Source organism: Lepidochelys kempii, chromosome 1 (assembly GCF_965140265.1).
Source record: "Lepidochelys kempii isolate rLepKem1 chromosome 1, rLepKem1.hap2, whole genome shotgun sequence".
NCBI lineage: Eukaryota > Metazoa > Chordata > Testudines > Cheloniidae > Lepidochelys > Lepidochelys kempii.
This window is the reverse complement of record NC_133256.1, coordinates 265,714,589-265,736,126: the sequence shown is the minus strand read 5'-3', so window position 1 is coordinate 265,736,126 and position 21,538 is coordinate 265,714,589. Positions and strand designations below refer to the sequence as shown.

The 21,538-nt window shown below is 40.7% G+C and overlaps 1 protein-coding gene across 12 annotated transcripts in view; it reads right to left on the bottom strand.

Moving 5' to 3' along the window:
* Positions 1-21,538, bottom strand: part of ANKS1B (ankyrin repeat and sterile alpha motif domain containing 1B) — a 746,995-nt gene that overhangs the window by 31,275 nt on the left and 694,182 nt on the right. For 11 of the 12 annotated variants that reach the window (XM_073327436.1, XM_073327427.1, XM_073327429.1 and 8 more), the window contains 2 exons: positions 18,900-18,971; positions 227-313 (listed from right to left, as the gene is read on the bottom strand). In XM_073327436.1, the coding sequence (XP_073183537.1) occupies positions 227-313; positions 18,900-18,971 (159 nt within the window). The remainder of the gene's footprint in view (positions 1-226; positions 314-18,899; positions 18,972-21,538) is intronic. The other variant, XM_073327431.1, reaches the window with a different exon arrangement.

Sequence of the window (21,538 nt, the reverse complement as noted above, 5' to 3'; positions counted from 1 at the left end):
ATGAGGGAAGACTGGGCACAATTCCCTCCAGAACTGCTCTATTTGTCCACAAGAGTGGGCTTCTGGAGTGCGAGAGAGGTACTTTGTCTGTTCAGGGTAGGAGAGAGAAAAAAAAAAAAGAGGGCAGAGGACTTGAAATTCAAGCGCTGATCCCCATCTGGCTTTTACTAGATAAGCTATCTAGCATAATGAGGAATAAAATCTTATGACCAAAAATTACACATACCTTATTTGTTGCATCAATAAATTTGACTCCCTTGTAAGAGACTGATAGAACAATAGTAGGGACTTTCTTCATTTGCTCTGTAGACTTCTGAAATAAAAATGAGACAGCTGTTAGAATAGTTTGTTCTGCACTGGCGAGTGTAGCCTGTTCAATTTTTTTCTTCTTTTTCTCCTGATGGAAAAATATATGTGAATTCCATTAAAACAAAATTTAATTTAAATATTTGTCTCTTTCTCTTTATTATGCTTTGCGCTTGTGAAACAGCTGCCAACACAGCCTACAACACACATATTGATTTGCTAGAGAAAAGGAATGCAATGGATACATCTGCACTTTAGTAAGGTGAAATACAAGTAGGGCCAAAACTCTACCATATAAAACTATTGTAGTATGGATTAGTAGTTGGTTGGTAAATATGGTTCAGAGAGTACTCATTCATTGTGAGCTCTACAAATGGGGAAAAATATGAAGTGGGATCAGTGATCTATCTTTTGGACAGGAAAACAAATTCAACTGCAATCAAATATGGAGATAACACCAAAATCAGAGAGATTAAACAGTGAGAGAGATCCAAACTGCAAAGTAACCTAGACAGATTATTAGAGCAACTAAGTAAGATGAAATCCAATATTTATGGAGCATCATATACATAAGATCATAAGCACAGATCTAAACTATGGAATAGCTGCTGTATCTGGAAATAATGTGCCTGAGAAAAAAGTAGAGTTAACAGTAGACAGCAAAATAATCATGAGCTTGAAGGAGAGGGCCAATGATCAGCTCTTCTAATTGGATCCTGCTCCCTCAGGACTCAAACAGAATTAGACATTTGTGACAACATGTAATTCAAAACCAAATAGCCAACCAGATTCTGCAATTATGTCTGTGCTAATCAAGTTCCATAGTTAACACCTATATATATTTTGTGTGTGTGTGCGTGCGCATGTGTGGTTGCATCTCTTTTATTAATGGTGGCAGACTGAACAAGACAATCTATACTGGATAAAGATTCTTGTAACCAGAAGGGCTAAAAACGTTCCCTTTTTTAAAAAAAGGGAAGAGTAAATGGAAATTTCAGAGAATGTAGCAAAATCTGCATTAAGGTACTAATTCCATCCGCATTTCTCTTGAGCATGGAAAACAGAGTACTGATGCCTATGGAGTGTGTGTGTGAAAAAGATGTCAAATTTGAGCTTCTTCATAAAATTCAGTGACAGTTCACAGAACGCGTGACAGTGAATTTATGAAAGCTTCTGTATATCCAGCTATCAGAATAGCAAGCAATATACCCATTTCCAGACAAAATATTCATAAACATGACAACACAGATTTAATCATCTAGCAACCCAGCTTCTAACTTCCATCCTTTTCTTTCTACCCTACAGCAAAATCTTTTGTTCAGGGACTCTGTCTCTTATCTTAATTAATTTAACTGCCTCCTGTCTGGCCTTCCTAACAACACTATCCACTCTCTCCTAATCCATATAAAGCACACCCACTAAATTAATCTTCTCTGTCCATTGGTCCAATCACACCATCATCTCTTTTAGTCTCTCCACAGGACTTCCTTCAAGTTCAACCTTTATGTCCTTGCCTTCAAAACCTTGCATAGTTCTGCCCTCCCTATTTTTCCATCCTGGCTGTTTCAATGTCACTCCCTTCCCCTCCATCCCCTTTACTCTGCCAGTGATGCCAGCTTTTACATGTCATTACTCCACTTCATTAGTCCTTTGCCCTTCTTCCGTACCACCCCCTAGGGATGGAACACCCCCACTCAGATCTGATCTGCAAGGCCACTATCTGCATTTAAATCCTCCCTGAGAAGCCAATTCTATGTAACACCTGCATAAACTAGCTGATCTCCATGTCAAGGTTGAGAGATAACAGGGGATAGATTATTTCTAAAGAAAAGCAACAATAACAAAAAGAATGACTGTTATTTACTCTACAGTAACTGTGGTTCTTTGAGATGATGTTGTCAGTGTGGAGTCTACTATAGATGCCCATATACCTCATGTGCGCAAGATTGGATATCTTTTGAATACCAGCATTTGTCAGGGCTATGCATGGGCCCTGTGCATCCTCATGTTCCAACAGGAAGGCACAAAGGGTGGAGTGGCCATGACTCTCCCTCAGTTCTCTTGCAATTTGAAGCCTGTGTTCACTGAGGATTCTGAAAGTGGGGATGAAGGGCAGATTATAGGATCCAGACTGATATCATCATCTCAAAGAACCACAGTTAGTGTAGGGTAAATAACCATTCTTTCTTCTTTGAGGATGGCAGCATAAATCCCATGATAGGTGACTGGCAAGCAGTACTCCCTCTGGATGGAGGGAAGAGTAGTATCAGCTGCATTAGTCAGAGATTGTAGTACCACTCTCCTGAACTGGGCCTTTGCCTTGGCTGTCTAGTCCAGGGCACAGCATTTGATGAATGTCAGTGGGTTACTCTACATTGCCGCCGTGCAGATTTTAAAAATTGGGGGTTTCAGGAAGAAGTCACGCAGATTGATTGGTTGATTCAGATGGAATTCTGACACCACCTTGGGGATGAGCCTGGGTTTCAGCACCACCTTATCCTATGAAATGTTCTGATAAGAGGGTGAGCCATAAGGACTGTCTTCAGAGTGAGATGAAGTAAGGAGCATCCTGAAAGCCTTGAGAGTAAGTAGGAGCAGGTTCTTTTTACCAGTGAGTAAGTATGTAACAGGGCCTTGATGAATTCTGATAACTCTGGGTGAAAGATGGAACATGACTGCACAGGTGGATGGCAAACTGATATTGCTATTAGATGAACCTCAGTGGAGCTGAATGAAAGGCCAGACTGTTTCAGATGCTGCAAACAGTCTACGCGCTTTGGTATTGAAGTGTGCAGAGGGTCTAAGCCATGCTGGCTCTGCATATCAAGAACCTCTTCCATTTTGACAAATAAGTCCCTCTGGTGGATGTTTTCCTTGTCTATATCAGGATTTCTGGGACTTGCCTATAGCACTCCCTTTCCGTGGTACTCAACCAGCCAACATCCAGGCTTTCTGGTAAAGGGACTTTGAGTCTGGTTGGACTATCTGACTGTGGTGCTGTGACATCAGAACCGGGCAGTTTTGGAGCTGAATCAAAGGGTGCATGGGCATCTTTAAGTCAGTCAGCCATTGGCCAGTAGGGAGAATGATGAGATTTACTGTGGGTTTGTTTCTTTTGATATTGGAAATCACCTGGGGATCAGGAAAGTTGGTGGAAAGGCAAATGGAGGCCTGGATTCCATTGCAGAAGAAAGGCATCTGGCAATGACCCCAGGTTCATGCCCCCTCTGGAACAAAAATTCTGGCGCTTGGTATTGTCTTTGATAGGTTTATCGTGGGACCCCCTTCCCCAATAGAATATTGGCTTTGATGGACCTCTGCAGGGACCACTCATGATTGGTCATAATTGTTTGCTCAGGAATTCTGCCAGGTCATTGCTGACTCCTAAGAGGTGAAGAGCCAACAGGGTTCTCCCATGTTGGTGGCACCATGTCAAGTTTGATAGCTTGCAGGAAGAGGGGTGATGAGTGGGCACTGGCTTGCTTGTTTATGTAGGGCATCATGGAGATGTTGCCCATCAGGAGCTGCACTATGGAATTTTGGAGGACAGGTAGGAACATTATACTGGTTAGCCTGACAGCTCTGAGTTCCAGGATGTTTATGTGAAGTCCTATGTCTCCTGAGGACCAGGTCCCATTCATTTGTGGGTGGTCCAGCTGACATCACCCTGCCCCAGACGTTTCTGTGATCACACTCTTTGTTGGGAAGGCGGATGAGAACAGTACCACCTCCCACAGATTTTTGGGTTCCATCCTCCCTATCAACTCTGTGAGGACATGAGGTAGCACTGAGATCTTCCTATCACTGCAGTGTCTCAATGGAGAGTAAATGGACCTGAGTCAGAATTGTAGGGACTGAAGGTGAAGTCTGGCAAACAGTATCAAACATATACACTCTGACATATGACCTAACACTTCAAGGCAAGTTTGTGATTGCAGTGACGGAAACCTGTCTTTGGCAGGTACTCTCTCAGCAATCTGTATTCAATCATAGTGCCTATCAGCTCTATCTGTAATGAGATAAGAGATGATTTTTCATATTTCAGTCGGAGACCTAGCTGCGTGAACAGAGAGGTAGCATATTCTAGGCTCACTGCCACTTCCTGCTGGAACTTGCTTTACAGTCATCCATGTAAGCTCTATCTCCTCAGGAATTCTGCTACCATCACTAGGCATTTTGTGAAGACTGTCAGTGCCACAGAGGGTCCACATGGCAGCATCTTGTACTGCTAGTGATTTGATCTCACTGTGAATCTCAGATACTTCCTGTGGGCTGGGTAGATAGTTTTATAGAGGTATGTGTCATGTAACTCAAGAGCCACAAGAGTTCTGAGTCTGCAGAGATGGTATGAAGAGGCAAGCGTTATCATTCTGAATCTGATGCAGTGCATGTATTTGCTTATTCTCCTTGGAGGATAGCACAAAGTCCCTCCCCCACTTTAGCATAAGGAAATACCAGAAGTAAAAGCCTTCTCCTCTGTACTGCTTAGGTCCCTCTTCTATGGTTCCTAGAAGGAGCAACAAGGTCACTTCTTTTTGTAACAGTGAGATGGGTCTCTGAAGAGGGACGGGGATAAGGTGTAGAAACGAACACAGTAGACATCGTTGCCCATTGTTAACACCCATTTGTCTGATGTAGTAGTGGATCAAACATGGTGGAAAGAGGTTAGGTGGTTTGCGAAAGTAGTGGGAGGCTTTGGATCAGTTCCGATGTGGCTCTCAACACTGCAGTCAAATCTGCTGCCTTTGTTTTGTCCTAAGATGTGCCCTCTGAGAACCTGGATTTCTCTTGGACTGTGGATACTACCAAATGTTCAAAGCCTTTTAAGATCATCTGGCATTTCTTTTTTCCACCAGTTTTAGACATGGGACAAAGAGTGGCTGGGGTTTGCCAGAGTTCCTTACCCAGCTGAAGTATTCTTGTTGATGGGGAGAACAATCCTAGCTGCATTTGTGAAGCTTAGACCAAAAAGCTTGTCAGCACTGGTATAGATGTTGATGTTTGTAGTGGGAATCCTCCACTCTGTGCTGTTCCCAACTCTGTGGAGGATTTGGAGGCTTAATCCATGGAGTGATGTTTTTACATCTTCCTTGTAGGATGGTCCTGTGTGGTGGTTGAAACTATATTTATGCACTATGTGGCTTCTTCTCTTCGCATCACCCTTCTGCGTCAGGGCACATGTGCCAGCTCTGGTGTTGAGGTTCTCCGTGCTGGCTTTGATAGTGTCCTCTTTGTTGCCATCCCTTTTCTGACTGACTCTGGGATATGGTTTCTGCTTGGGGAAGCGTTGATTGATGTTTGCTCTTTTGACTCCACTTCAGTTTTCATTTCTTCTGAGTCTGAAGTGACTCACATAGATTGCTTAAGCAAATGTCACAAGTCAACCATCCCTGGACTTGTGGGTTCTGGAAGAAAACTATCTGCATGCTGAGCTGTCCCCCGGCAATGGCAGCACTGGCTGTGCCCATCGATGAGGGGAGTCTGTCACAGGATGGGCAGGATTTGAACCTTGACAACTTGGTGACCACCCTGTGGCTGGCAGTTGATGCAAAGCATCTCACCCTGCTGTAAAGGGTGTATGTGTCTCTTCTTTCTTGTACTTACACACAGTTGCCTACACACTTAGCGCACCCAATTCAAGGACAACAAGGAAAGACAAAGGGTGAAGATAATTTTATTCACCAATTTAGTTTCAGAAATAGTGGGTTGGACACTCACTGGGTTTCATCTCGCTCCCATTAGTGGTAAGCAGGAACTCAGGGATGGTGATTACTGCTTCACCCTTTATGCCCTCACATAGAAGCATGAGGAGTGACAGGGCACAAATGTGGCCCTAATGGACGTTGTTTTTCAAAAGAATCCAATCTTATGCACATGAGACACTGAAGCACCTACACTGGGATCCACACTGAAACACACTCAAAGAACATTGTGTTATCAATCCTCAAACTACCATGAGATGGTCATTCACCACTATGACGACTTGTATGTTCTCTGCTGTTCATCTGTTCATCTTTTTCCAGGAGAGATTGTGCCTCCTTTATATTTGTACAGGACATAGCACAGTGTGGGCACAAATGGAATCAAATTATGCATAACAATAACTCAATAACTGATTATTACTGTTAAATCATAAAATCATAGAATCATAGACTATCAGGGTTGGAAGAGACCTCAGGAGGTCATCTAGTCCAACCCCCTGCTCAAAGCAGGACCGATCCCTAATTATCATCCCAGCCAGGGCTTTGTCAAGCCTGACCTTAAAAACTTCTAAGGAAGAAGATTCCACCACCTCCCTAGGTAACGCATTCCAGTGTTTCACCACCCTCCTAGTGAAAAAGTTTTTCCTAATATCCAACCTAAATCTCCCCCACTGCAACTTGAGACCATTACTCCTTGTTCTGTCATCTGCTACCACTGAGAACAGTCTAGAGCCATCCTCTTTGGAACCCCCTTTCAGGTAGTTGAAAGCAGCTATCAAATCCCCCCTCATTCTTCTCTTCCGTAGACTAAACATCCCCAGTTCCCTCAGCCTCTCCTCATAAGTCATGTGTTCCAGTCCCCTAATCATTTTTGTTGCCCTCCACTGGACTCTTTTCAATTTTTCCACATCCTTCTTGTAGCGTGGGGCCCAAAACTGGACACAGTACTCCAGATGAGGCCTCACCAGTGTCGAATAGAGGGGAACGATCACGTCCCTCGATCTGCTGGCAATGCCCCTACATATACATCCCAAAATGCCATTGGCCTTCTTGGCAACAAGGGCACACTGTTGACTCATATCCAGCTTCTCGTCCACTGTAACCCCTAGGTCCTTTTCTGCAGAGCTGCTGCCGAGCCATTCGGTCCCTAGTCTGTAGCGGTGCATTGGATTCTTCTGTCCTAAGTGCAGGACTCTGCACTTGTCCTTGTTGAACCTCATCAGATTTCTTTTGGCCCAATCCTCTGATTTGTCTAGGTCCCTCTGTATCCTATCCCTACCCTCCAGCGTACCTACCTCTCCTCCCAGTTTAGTGTCATCTGCAAACTTGCTGAGGGTGCAATCCATACCATCCTCCAGATCATTTATGAAGAAATTGAACAAAACTGGCCCCAGGACCGACCCTTGGGGCACTCCACTTGATACCGGCTGCCAACTAGACATGGAGCCATTGATCACTACCCGTTGAGCCCGACAATCTAGCCAGCTTTCTATCCACCTTATAGTTCATTCATCTAGCCCATACTTCTTTAACTTGCTGGCAAGAATACTGTGGGAGACAGTGTCAAAAGCTTTGCTAAAGTCAAGGAACAACACATCCACCGCTTTCCCTTCATCCACAGAACCAGTTATCTCGTCACAGAAGGCAATTAGATTAGTCAGGCATGACTTGCCCTTGGTGAATCCATGCTGACTGTTCCTGATCACTTTCCTCTCCTCCAAGTGCTTCAGAATTGATTCCTTGAGGACCTGCTCCATGATTTTTCCAGGGACTGAAGTGAGGCTGACTGGCCTGTAGTTCCCAGGATCCTCCTTCTTCCCTTTTTTAAAGATGGGCACTACATTAGCCTTTTTCCAGTCGTCTGGGACTTCCCCTGATCGCCATGATTTTTCAAAGATAATGGCCAATGGCTCTGCAATCACATCCGCCAACTCCTTTAGCACTCTTGGATGCAATGCATCCAGTCCCATGGACTTATGCACGTCCAGCTTTTCTAAATAGTCCCGAACTACTTCTTTCTCCACAGAGGGCTAGTCACCTCCTCCCCATGCTGTGCTGCCCAGTGCAGTAGTCTGGGAGCTGACCTTGTTCGTGAAGACAGAGGCAAAAAAAGCATTGAGTACATTAGCTTTTTCCACATCCTCTGTCACTAGGTTGTCTCCCTCATTCAGTAAGGGGCCCACACTTTCCTTGACTTTCTTCTTGTTGCTAACATACCTGAAGAAACCCTTTTTGTTACTCTTAACATCTCTTGCTAGCTGCAATTCCAGGTGTGATTTGGCCTTCCTGATTTCACTCCTGCATGCCCGAGCAATATTTTTATACTCATCCCTGGTCATTTGTCCAATCTTCCACTTCTTGTAAGCTTCTTTTTTGTATTTAAGATCAGCAAGGATTTCACTGTTAAGCCAAGCTGGTCGCTTGCCATATTTACTATTCTTTCTACACATCGGGATGGTTTGTCCCTGTAACCTCAATAAGGATTCTTTAAAATACAGTCAGCTCTCCTGGACTCCTTTCCCCCTCATGTTATTCTCCCAGGGGATCTTGCCCATCAGTTCCCTGAGGGAGTCAAAGTCTGCTTTCCTTTCTTCCTTGTGTCCTTCTCAGTGGGCTCTCCCCAGGCAAAATCCCATTTAGTATTTATCAGTTAATATAACCATAGTTTCAATAATCTTTGAAAAGATCTGGAGACATCTGCTCAGATACCACAATAACCTACAATATTTTTCACACTTGTGTGGTATTTGAGAATCCCGTATCTTCTTAATGTTACATATTTGCCTCTTAGTATTCACTATTCTAAGAAATTGTTAAGGGGCTTATTCCTTCACCCACTTACTTCCCTGGTCCTTCTCGCATGAACAGAGAGCAACAATATCCGAAGTCCAAAGGTGCAAACAATTCGATGTTTATTGGGGTGAACTTCCAGCAAGCATGATTCCAGTTTCTTTCCTTAGTGTCCCTCTTCCCAGCTCTGACACCACAGAGCCTTACCTGTTGCACTGTTCCCATTCCTACCCTTAGCTAAACATGATTCCAATTTCCCCACCCCCAATCCCCGTTCCCATTTTCCCCTTTAGCAAAACATGATTCCAATTTCCCTACCCCCATTCCCTGTTCCCATTTCCCCCACCCACACACTTCCTGATTGACTGCAGACTATATAGTAAAACTTGAGTTCTGCTTAGCTATACCTTAACCAATCATTTGACTGAAATTTAATCAACCAATCCTAACATATTGTAATGTGATTATTTAACCAATTATATCCCACCACCTTAATTAGTTTACACCCAGCAAAATTAATTATACAGCAGACAGAAACAATCACAGAACCAGACAGAGATTATACAGACAAACAATAGGGAAATGGGAACTATAATGACAAAACAATACAGAAGTGAGGATTTCACATCCCAGCTATTGATAAGTGAGTTCTTGCCAGACAGGATGCTATCAAACTAAGTTTCCTTTTACATCTTCTAGGCACTTCCCTTTCTCTGGAGGCGATAGGAATACAGTCCTGTCCTGATAATGCCTAACAGCCCAATAGCACCTTATTTCAATGTGACTAGTTTGGAACGTGAGGAAGTGACCAGTCGCTTCCCAGCTTGTGGCTGCCTCTGCTGCTTAGCCAAAGGCCTTAGCCTCAGAACAGGGCCTCAGACTGTCACAGTAAGAGAAAGCTCTTACACTGGCAGACAGTGATTTTGATTCTTTCTTTTATACCTCTATAACTACCTAAGTGATAAGAATACACCTAAATTCTTAGAGTATAGCCCTTTACAGACAGGCCTGAATATCTATATTACCTAACAGAAATCACTATAGAATTTGTATAGGAAATCACTATAGAATCCCCTTGATTATCACATTACCAGCATTTGTCAATTAACTTGCACAGTTTAAGGTGTGTTGGTGTCCAATGTACTCTGTGAATAATTTTAAACATTATTTTCATTTGTGACTGTCCTGATGCATTTGAAATCTTTCCCCAATAGCTACTTTAGATCTGAACTCTCAGTTCTTCTTCCACATGACCTTTAAAGACTGAAGTGAATTAATTGGATAACTAAACTCCATTAAGGTAGAATATATTTTTGAGAGGACATGTAAGGAAAGTCACACAACAAATAGCCTATAAGGGGCTCAGTGAACCATGAATATATACTTAATAATGCAGTGTTCCAGCTGTTAATATATTATAAATCCTCTAGATTTAATTTCTGCTATGTTATGTCTATGTTCTGTCCTATGCTTCCTTTGTGCAATAAAATGTGGGACTGAAGCCTGAAAATCATCTTCTCTGAATCAGAAAATAGATTTCCACATGACTATAAATCCTGTCCTCAACCAATAAATCATTTCCTCCTATATTTTGATTTAGGCATTGACCCAGATAAACACCTGCTGTGGTAGCACGGACCCAATTCAAGTCCATTTCATTTGAGACCCACCCTGCCATTATACCCCTGAAAATCGTCTTATTAATGATTGCTTGAGAGGAAGATGGGGTTTGTTGTATCTAATTATATTAGTAATTAAATAAAGAAGAAGAAATGTATGCATAAACAAATCATATATATTTGGTGGCATCTATCTCCCTTCACCTCATTGTAAGCTCTTCAAGAGAGGAACCATGTATTTGGATTTGTTTGTACAACACCTAACAGAAGAGTCTCAATTCAATCTGGGACCTCTGAGTGCTACTGTAATAAAAATATAAGTAGGGCTGTCAAGCGATTAAAAAAATTAATCATGATTAATCGTGTTGTTAAACAATAATAGAATACCATTTATTTAAATATTTTTGGATGTTTTCTACATTTTCAAATATATTGATTTCAATTACAACACAGAATACAAAGTATACAGTGTTCACTTTATATTTATTTTTGATTACAAGCACTTGCATTGTAAAAAACAAAAAATAGTATTTTTCATTTAACCTAATACAAGTACTATAGTGCATCATGAAAGTTGAACTTACAAATGTAGAATTATGTACAAAAAACCTACATTCAAAAATAAAACAATGTAAAACTTTAGCGCCTACAAGTCCAATCAGTTCTACTTATAGTTTAGCCAATCACTCAGACAAACAAGTTTCTTTACATTTGTAGGAGATAATGCTGCCTGCTTGTTTACAATGTCACCTGAAAGTGAGAACAGGTGTTTGCATGGCACTGTTGTAGCTGGTGTCGCAAGATATTTACATGCCAGATGCACTAAAAATTCATATGTCCCTTGATGCTTCAATCACCATTTCAAAGGATATGTGTCCATATTGATGACGGGTTGTGCTTGATAACCATCCAAAGCAGTGCGGACTGACGCATGTTCATCTTCATCATCTGAGTCGGATGCCACCAGCAGAAGGTTGATTTTCGTTTTTGGTGGTTTGGGTTCTGTACTTTCCGCATCAGAGTGTTGCTCTTTTAAGACTTCTGAAAGCATGCTCCACACCTCATCCCTCTCAGATTTTGGAAGGCACTTGACATTCTGAAATCTTGGTCTGAGTGCTGTAGCTATCTTTAGAAACTTCACATTGGTATATTCTTTGCATTTTGTCAAATTTGCACTGAAAGTGTTCTTAAAATGAATAACGTGCTGAATCATCATCCGAGATTGCCATAACATGAAATATATGGCAGAATGTGGGTAAGACAGAGCAGGAGACATACAATTCTCCCCCAAGGAGTTCAGTCACAAATCTAATTAAGGTGGTTTTTTTTTAAATGAGCATCATCAGCATGGAAGCATGTCCTCTGGAATGATGGACGAAGCATGAAGAGGCATATGAATCTTTAGTGCATCTGGCATGTAAATATCTTGCGACACCAGCTATAACAGTGCCATGCGAACGCCTGTTCTCACTTTCAGGTGACACTGTAATTAAGAATTGGTAGCGTTATGTCCCTTATATGTAAACAAACTTGTTTCTCTTAGCTATTGGCTGAACAAGAAGTAGGACTGAGTGCACTTGTAGGCTCTAAAGTTTTACATTGTTTTGTTTTTGAATGCAGTTATGTAACAAAAAACCCCTATGTTTGCAAGTTGCACTTCCATGATAAAAAGTTTGCACTACAGTACTTCCATGAGGTGAACTGAAAAATACTACTTCTTTTGTTTATCATTTTTACAGTGCAAATATTTGTAATAAATAATATCAAGTTAGCACTGTACACTTTGTATTCTGTGTTGTAACTGAAATAGAAATATTTGAGACTGGAGAAATCCCAAAAAATTTAATAATGCCAATTATTCTATTGTTTAACAGTGCAATTAATCGCGATTACTTTTTAAAATCACAGTTAATTTTTTTGAGTTAATCACGTGAGTTAACTGCGATTAATCGACAGCCCTAATAAAAAGACTAAGAATTTTATTATATTTTATGATTTGTTAACAACTTAATAAAATATACTGGCTAATATAAAATCATGTTAATTTCCAGATTTTTCCTCTATAACTAATCAAATTGAATGTTGCATATACTATTTAAAGAGATTACTCAATTACACCAAGCCATTAGCAACATAATAAATACATAAATGGGGAGTACAAGTTTATGAGTTTGTAAATCTTAAAGTTTAATCCAGGCTTTCCATTTTCACAAATGAATCTGCTAATTATGGCCTGTATTTGCTTTCTAAAGCTATCTGAAGATTATAGGTGGAGATTACCAAATATGTAATTAAACTGTAGCGTCAATATCATTTTCTGAAAAAGTCTGAACATGACTCCATATTGTTAGTGGCAATTTGTTCCACCTCCCCCAAAGTTCAGTGTTTCAGTACAGGACTCACTCGCCCTTATTTTACCCACAAGTGCCTTACTTACAATTATTCTGGGGATTACATATCCTTACTGACTTTCTGTATGGTCCACTTAGACAATGTTGTTTGTGTAAGAGAGAATATAGTAAGAAACATTCACTTTTTGTCCAATTAGTGTTGTAGCCAGGCAATTTTGAAAGTACTTCATACATTCTATCAAATTTGCAAGCTTCTTTGGTTCCATGAGTTTTTACAAAATCACTTATATTCTTATTGGATATAATACTAATGTAATCTCTTTGGATAAGATATTTGTTTTAATGGCCATGGCAAAAAGGTCCAAAGACATAATACACAAAAGATGATACTGGAAGCATCCTTGCCTTACATCTATTGATACCTGAAATGGTGAGAAACTATGCCCCAATCTTGCAGTCAGACTCTCATAGGCAGATTCCTTGAGCCCATGTGGATCCAATTCTACTATCAGGATCAACATTAGTACATAGAATAGAAACTGTTGGATTTATCTAAAATAAATGCATACTATTAACCAAAAAATATGCTTTTTGAGATTAGCAAACAAATTCCTCTCCACCCTGTCTAATGCCTTCTCCATATCCAGCATCATGATGACAGTGTAGCATGAATCTTTCATGTGTCACATTAGCTAGAAGAGACCTCATTAGTTAGTATTCAGAATTCATTCTTTTATAAACAACTTCAGAAATTATGCCCTAATTTTGGTGCCAGCTCCTCCATTAAGCCCATAAGCACTCTTGCAATACTTTAAACACAACGTTAATGAATTATATTAGATAGTACTTTGTACATTGCTGTAGGTCTCTACCTTGTTTTGGTTGACTGACATTACTACTTTATTCAGATATATCAAGAAAAGTCTATTATTGTTAGCTTCCTTAAATATTCCCAACAAGACTGGGGTCAGCTGACCATTGTAGATCTTGCAAAATTCTGAATAGCATCACCCAGAATCCTCCCAGGACGCAACAAGTGTACAGCTGCCAACATTCCCTCCTACGTTACAAGCTTTTCTAGAGACTCTGGCTCATCTTCAGCAATAAAAGCCATATCAAACCCCTCTAAAAATGTGAGTAAGTTACAGTCACCATTTATTTCTGATTCATAAAGTTTTTTTAAAAATAAAGAATACAGAAACTCTCTAGTTAATACCTGACAAACTACGTACAAATCTGCCATCTGATGTGATAATGATGGGTATTATTCATGGTGCTTGATGAGCACTGACTTGTGCCACTAACAATTTTCCCGCTCATTCTTCATATTCATTGTTTTTGTTTGAGCCCGAACAAAACACATTCAGCCTCCGATTGAGATCATATTTTGCACAAGCCAGTTTAATCACACGGAGCTAAATACCTTTTATAGGCATCTGACAAATGCTGCCCTTTTGCCTCAAGTTGTCAAGTATGATTTTTTTAATCAATTTTGTTTATCTTAGCCCTCTAAGATACAAACACAGCTCTAATATGTGAGTTTCATGCTCTAGTAGATGAAATTACAGAACCCAGATTTTAGGCAATGACATCGCTTAAATCCCATGTGGGGGTGGGAGAAGAGGGGAGAGTGGCAGGGGTACTTAGGAAGTACTTTGTTAAGACTTTTTTAGCATGTGGGATTCTCCTCCTCTCCCTCCGCATGCCCTGCCAGCTCCAATGGCTGGCACATGTAGGGGAGAGGAAATGATCTCCTTATCTCACTTTTGTTTGGGGGGGAAGGAATGACTGAGTCCAAGAGGCCACAATCTCCATCCAAATTCTCCTCTTTACATGGAGGGGAGGAAAAGATTTGGGCCTTGACAGGCTGCCCCTGTCTATTCCATTTCTCCATTTCATATAAGGTACATCAGCTGAGAAAGGCCACCTTCTGCTTATCCCTATCACTGAAGATGGAAGGACTGAGCTGTGTGACACTACTAGTATTTAAATCCCAATTCAGCAAAGCATTTAAGCACACACTTTGTTGAATCGGGACCCTAGAACCTTGATTCTTCATATCCCCATATCCAGAAAAGTCTTTCTTTCTATTGTCTAGAGAGGCCCTGGGATCCAAAGAATATATCCTCTCATATATCCTCTCAAATGCCCCTGTAGATCGGATTGTTTAGAATCTGAATGATTTGGTTGTTCAACTTTAGGGTTTTTTAGATTACTAGCAGTGAAGTAGCCCCCTTACTTTTGTGCTCACAGAATTGGTAGTAAGTATAACATAGTGCCCTCTTGGTGTAGTCAATATTCAAGGAATTCAGATATGTGGACACCAGTGTGAGCCTAGTGTAGAAACAGGACTCTGCCCAGCTCCAGATAGGAGACTTCTTTTTCAAAGGCAAAGGCATTCTATTCTGTCTTCCTGTTCTTACAGAGATTTGAAGCAAAGGCAATAAATCTAAAAGAACAGCTTTTACTATCTCCCAGTTCATTCTGAGCTGGATGAAAGTCCTTAAATTCTTGGATGTATCTCTCAATATAATTAATAAAAGCATCTTGGGCCAGGACAGAAAAATTTAATCTTGAAATACCAAAGGTCATCTTATAGCAGGTGTGGAAAGAAGATAAGGAGTGCGTGCTGTGGTCTGCAGAAGGAGGGAGAGATGTTGTAAGAGAAGTCATCTGAAATTGAACAGGCAGACATAAAAAATAAATCCAATCCAATCAAATTATGTGGATGGGAGAAAAAAGTAATCCTTCTCATGGGCGCAGTTCTTGCCAAATGTCCATAATTCTGGATGAATGCAAGAGCAGCGATAAGCTCGCAGATGCAAGCAAGCAATCAAAAATTTCAGTGGGAGCGCCATGCTGAAATCACTTCCAGAAGCCCCTGAAGAGTTTTTTCCCCAACAAATTCATCACCTGACTTACTAGGATGTAAAACCTGAAAAGCACAATGGGTGACCAAAAAAGGGATCCCTAATAAAACAGTGGTTCTGATCTCTTCTATACTGCAACCCCATGTTACAACATAAACAAGAGAGAGTGGTTGCCAGTCCCCTGGACCTGGTGCTTGCGACCCCCAGGTTCAGAACTAGAAACACAAACAACTAGAAAATGTACTGTAGGGAATAATCCAGCATGGGCAGGGGATAAATCAGATCACATACTAAGTAGGTTATGTCCATCCCTAATTTTCCTGATTCCATGAAGGGTTAAGGAAGACTAAGACACTTTTTCTCCTGATGGGTCTTTTTCAGACTTCGCAAAAAGAAAAGGAGTACTTGTGGCACCTTAGAGACTAACCAATTTATTTGAGCATGAGCTTTCGTGAGCTACAGCTCACTTCATCGGATGCATACCGTGGAAACTGCAGAAGACATTATATACACACAGAGACCATGAAACAATACCTCCTCCCACCCCACTGTCCTGCTGGTAATAGCTTATCTAAAGTGATCATCAAGTTGGGCATCTACTGATGGGAAGATAACATTCATCAAGGGAATATCAAAATTCCTTGTAACAGAATAAGGCCAAAGGTAAGCAACACAAGCCACACTAAGGAAAATTCCAGGCACCTAATTTTCACAGATCCTTTTTCAAAAGCAAGACCTGCCAGACTCCATAAAGAATAACTAACACTTAGTTCATTTATAGCATAAACTTAAGTATGTTACAGGCTTAGCGAATGTAAAAGGAAAAATAAGAGTTAAAGGCAACGGGCCAAATTTTGTTCTCTGTTACATCAATGTAATCATTCTAACTTTAACGAGGGTGTACCAGTGGTACCCGATAGAAAATCAAATATACATTAAATGTCACATCTTCTTAGTGCATTTTAATTAAAGCAAAATAGAACCATAATAGAAGAATAAATAAACCTAATGGTGCATAAAATACAGTAATGAACAAGGTTAGGACCCAAGATGGCTTAGGACAATTTGATCCCTCTAAATCACAGATGCCAACAGTTAGGCTACACCAATGGTCCCCAAACTTTTCATGGCCATGTACTTCCAACCCCTGTTCATGCCCCCACCATGAGCCTGGTCAAGGGGGCCAGGCTGGGGCTGTAGCTCTGGGGTTGGGAGCAGAGCTGCAGCTGGGGGCCGAGGCTGGGGCAGAGCTGCGGCCAGGCTGTGGTGGGGGCTGGCAGCTGGGGCCGCAGCCGGGTGTGGAGCCGTGGCTGGGAGATGGGGCTGTGGCTGGGGGCAGAGCAGGGCTGGGTGGCGCTCTCCCTGCCCCCTGTGGGGACTGGCCAACAGTTTGGGAACCACTGGGCTACACACAGAGGGAAAAATTTTTGAATGCCAGATATAATTTCCTTCATTAAAAGATTTTTAGATCAATGATTTTTTTTTGCCATTGACTTCAATAGGAATAGGAGAAAGCCCAAAGAGTAAGAAGCACGAGTAGGTGAAATCCTAAGCAAGAAAGATTCTATTTTCATGTGAATATTCCTTGCAATGAAAAATAAGACCATCAGCAGAATTTTGTCTAAACTAAAATGTTTTAAAAAGAGTTTAATTTTAAAAAGCAACAGAATAGTATTTAATTGTATCAGTTCCACATATCTTACCAATAAAGCTATCTGTTACTGTCAGGGAAAATCTAAAATTCCTATTCAGCTGATTTTCATAAGATTAATCTTCAAGAAATGTAATTTAAATCTGAATCAAAGTGATGGCACATTTTAAATACTCATAAATTGACCACAGCATATTTATAATTATGTTGATGTTGTTCTGAGTTGAGTCAAATATAATAAATTTATTGAGGATGTCATATATTACTGAGGTGCCAAATTCTGCCCTCAGATCTGTATATGCATCTTTCTGAAAAACAAAGTTAATACTGAGTTTGAGGGGCTTAAAACCTAAATTATAGATAGTACACTCTCCCTTTGTCTAGCCCCCCCAAAATCACACATTTGTGATTGTGGGTCCTTCAAAAAGGGGTGAGTTTCCACCAAGAGGGGGAGTATCCAATGCGAGTTAGAATTATTAGTATGCAGTCAGCTGAAAAAACACAGATCTTCAGGCAATTTATAAAGCATAAATTACTGTCAGCCCTTAGCTAGAATAACTTGTGTGAAAGCCTGTGTACTGTAGATATGTAACCAATAAGGAAATGGTTGTCTGACTGCATGAGTTTTACACATTCTCTAGCTCCACAGCAGATACAAATGTTAAATCTAGCACTGAAGAGGCATCATGCATGATGCCGCTAAGATCCATAAATCAATGAATGCATTATACTCATCCATGCACACAGTTTTTCATCTGCAATAGATTACTCAGTACTTATATTCTTCATTATTCTTAACCACTTCAGACTAACATGCGTATGAGAACACAGTTGATTGTAATGTGCACATAATAAAATATGTTACAATTGGATAGATATTGTATAGCTAGGCTGTCTATATTTTGTTTCTAATAGTATCATGACTGTCAGATCCAAATTGGGCTTCCTAATAATTTCTTTAAGCATACAGAATGAGGCACTAGGTCAACATAAAAACTTGCTCTTAATAGTTTGCAAATATCTGCCATTTTTTCCTGTAAAAGGGTAGAAAAGAATTTATCTCCATAGGCCTGATCTTTAAAATTTTAAATACGTGAGTAGTTTCATTAACAGAAAGAGACTGTTAATGAAAGTAAAGTTATTCATATGTTGAAGTGATTGCAGGACTGTGCTCTATATTAGGAAATAATGACTTTGTAACATGTTAATAAATTATTCACTAGTATATATATTTCCATTTAGTAAATTGTATTTATATTACCATGCACAAGCCATAACATTAATGAAATAAAAAAGATTTATTCTCACTAATGTGCATGCTCAAATGTATGAAAAGTACTTTGAAATATTTTCAAAGAATTAATAGCAAATTTAGCACACAAAGCAAATATATACATATCTTTTAGCCTTAGTGTGATCATTGAAATTTACATAAAACATCTATTACTTAAAATCAAGATCAAGGGCAGAATGGACTTTCTATTGAATACCGAAGTAATTTCAAGGAAAATAGATGCATAATGTGGCATTATAAAGTGGTAACTTTAGTTCACTCAACAGTACCTACTATTTCAATTATTAGACAGGAAAATATACATGTATTGACTTACCCTCATTTTTGCACAGGCATCCTGTGTTGATTCTGTGCCTCTAAGCTCTTTTACCAGCATAGAACCTAAATACTAAAATAAGAGTACATTCAATTTTCTGTAGTTAAAATCCAGAGCAAAGACAAATCTACAAAAGACTGCTAAAAAGCTGAGGAAACCAGAATAGTAGTAGGTAGCCTAAATATTATAGGATTTGGATTTTTTTTTACTATATACTTTGAGATACTGGAATTTCAAATGGAGGTTGCTACTCCATATTCTGTATAAAACAGGAACATTTACTAACAAATGAATTTAGAGGGAGAACTTGTAAGTGGTACCAGCAAGTAGTTCCTCAAATTAAACAGAAAGCACTCCAGAGTGCCATCTTAAAAAATTGCATCTGATTGCAAAACAAAGCATTTACCACTTTTTTTAAAGCAGCCATCTGCAAAAATCACATCACTGTATATAATTATAGAGTTGCAGAAGACAGTAAAGCTAAGCTATGTGCAGCTGATGTGAGCCAATCAATATGCACAGATAGTTAAAATATACTGGTTTCAGAGTAGCAGCCGTGAGGTCTGTATCCGCAAAAAGAAAAGGAGTACTTGTGGCACCTTAGAGACGAACAAATTTATTTGAGCGTAAGCTTTCGTGAGCTACAGCTCCCTTCATCGGATGCATTCAGTGGAAAATACAGTGGGGAGATTTATATACATAGAGAACATGAAACAATGGGTGTTATGTGTGTATGGTAACACCCATTGTTTCATGTTCTCTATGTATATAGATCTCCCCACTGTATTTTCCACTGAATGCATCCGATGAAGGGAGCTGTAGCTCACGAAAACTTACGCTCAAATAAATTTGTTCGTCTCTAAGGTGTCACAAGTCCTCCTTTTCTTTTTTTAAAATACACTGTTTCTAGGCCTACAGTCAGAAAGTCTCTTTAAAGACTTTAGTTCACACCTGTGTGCCACAGATATGCGGACTGAAAAAAGGTAAAAATGTACACTTGTTTCAGGATAGATAGTAGTGGAGCACAGTACAGTACTGAGGGCCATAACCTGGTGCATTACAGCTAAGACAGAAAGGTAAGAAAGCCCTGTGCAACTGCATAAATATACGGTAGTCTAGTTTTATTCAGTTAAGTACTGTAGGTTATAAAATAAATTGAAATTGAAGCATATAAGCTAAACATCTGTGATTCTATCTAAGTCTTGGATCGAGTCCCAGTTAGGGACAGATTCTGCCCCAGTGAAGTGAATGGGGGTTTTGTTATTGACTTCAGTGGAAACAAGTTTGGGCCCTTAAGATAGAACATTCACATTGGAACGACCTTTGATCTAAGAACATTTAAACTAAAGCATATAGTCTTAGGGTATGCTTACACTTAAAACTGGTACAGATGTGTTGTCTGCTTCAGTGTAGACACTCGCCATGGCAATGGGAGGAGTTATCCCATCGCTGTATTTAATCCACCTTCCCAAGAGGCAGTAGCTAGGTTGACGGAAGAATTCTTCCATTGACCTAGAATTGGCTATACTGGGGGTTAGGCTGGTATAGCTACTTCTCTCAGGGGCATGGATTTCTTACACACTGATGTAAGTTTTCAGTGTAGACCAGCCCTCAGCTAACGTCTTTCTGTGCTCCCTTTGCTGTTATAGGCCAGGTCAACACCATAAACTTACATCAGTATTGGAAAAATCCACCCCCCTGAGCAATGCAGTGCCGACGGGCGGGCTTCTCCAGTTGACACAGCTATCGTCTCTCGCAGAGGTGGATTCACTACGTCGGCAGGAGACGCTTTCCTATCTGTGGAGTAGCGTCTTTACTGAAGCGCTACAGCTGCACCATTTTACGTGGAGACTCACCCATTGCTTATCTACAGTTTGGGCAAGACTGGGCCTCCCTGTTTGTACAGGCCCAAGGAGAGGGCACACAGGAACTGCCCCTGCTCTTTTGCTCCTGTGCTCTGCCCCTGCACAATGTGGTTCCTGTGCTGCTCTGACAGCAAGGCACAGGCACAGCCACTTAACATTTCCTCCAAAACTTTCACATGGGCAGACAGGCATGGAAAAAATGTCTCTTTCCTCATCAATGTCGAGCCCGTGGCAGAAGGAGGGCAAGGGAGGGAAGGGAAAGCCAGTCCCAACCCCCAAAGTGCTATTAGACATGCAGCAGCAGGCTCAGCTCTCCCCACTAGCGACCCTTTGGGGCTAACAGCTACTGAGAAGGGTCCTCACACCAGCTGAAGAGCAGAGGTGGCCAGATGCTGCCTGCAGGAAAGCCAGAGGGATGAGAATCCAGCTTCCTTCTACTGCCTGTGCTCACAGCAAAGGGGAGGAAGAGCTCACACCCCAAAGAAGGCAGAGGACAAAGCACAGGTGGCCAGGTGCGAAGGAGAAGGAATGGTGCATCCTCTTAGAGAGTAACAACAGCTTGGGCTCCCTGAAGATTTTGTCACAGCCTCCTGGAGCTACAGCTGAGGCATTGCACCTTTATTCCACCCCAAATGAGAGTCTGTGTATAAAAGAACGTTGGTGCCCCATGTGTTTTAATATCCTGTCTTCTGACTGATCCTGCAGGGACAAAGAACCCATGATCCTTGGTTTATGCACATTTTCATCTAGTGCCATGGAAATAATGGGCAATGG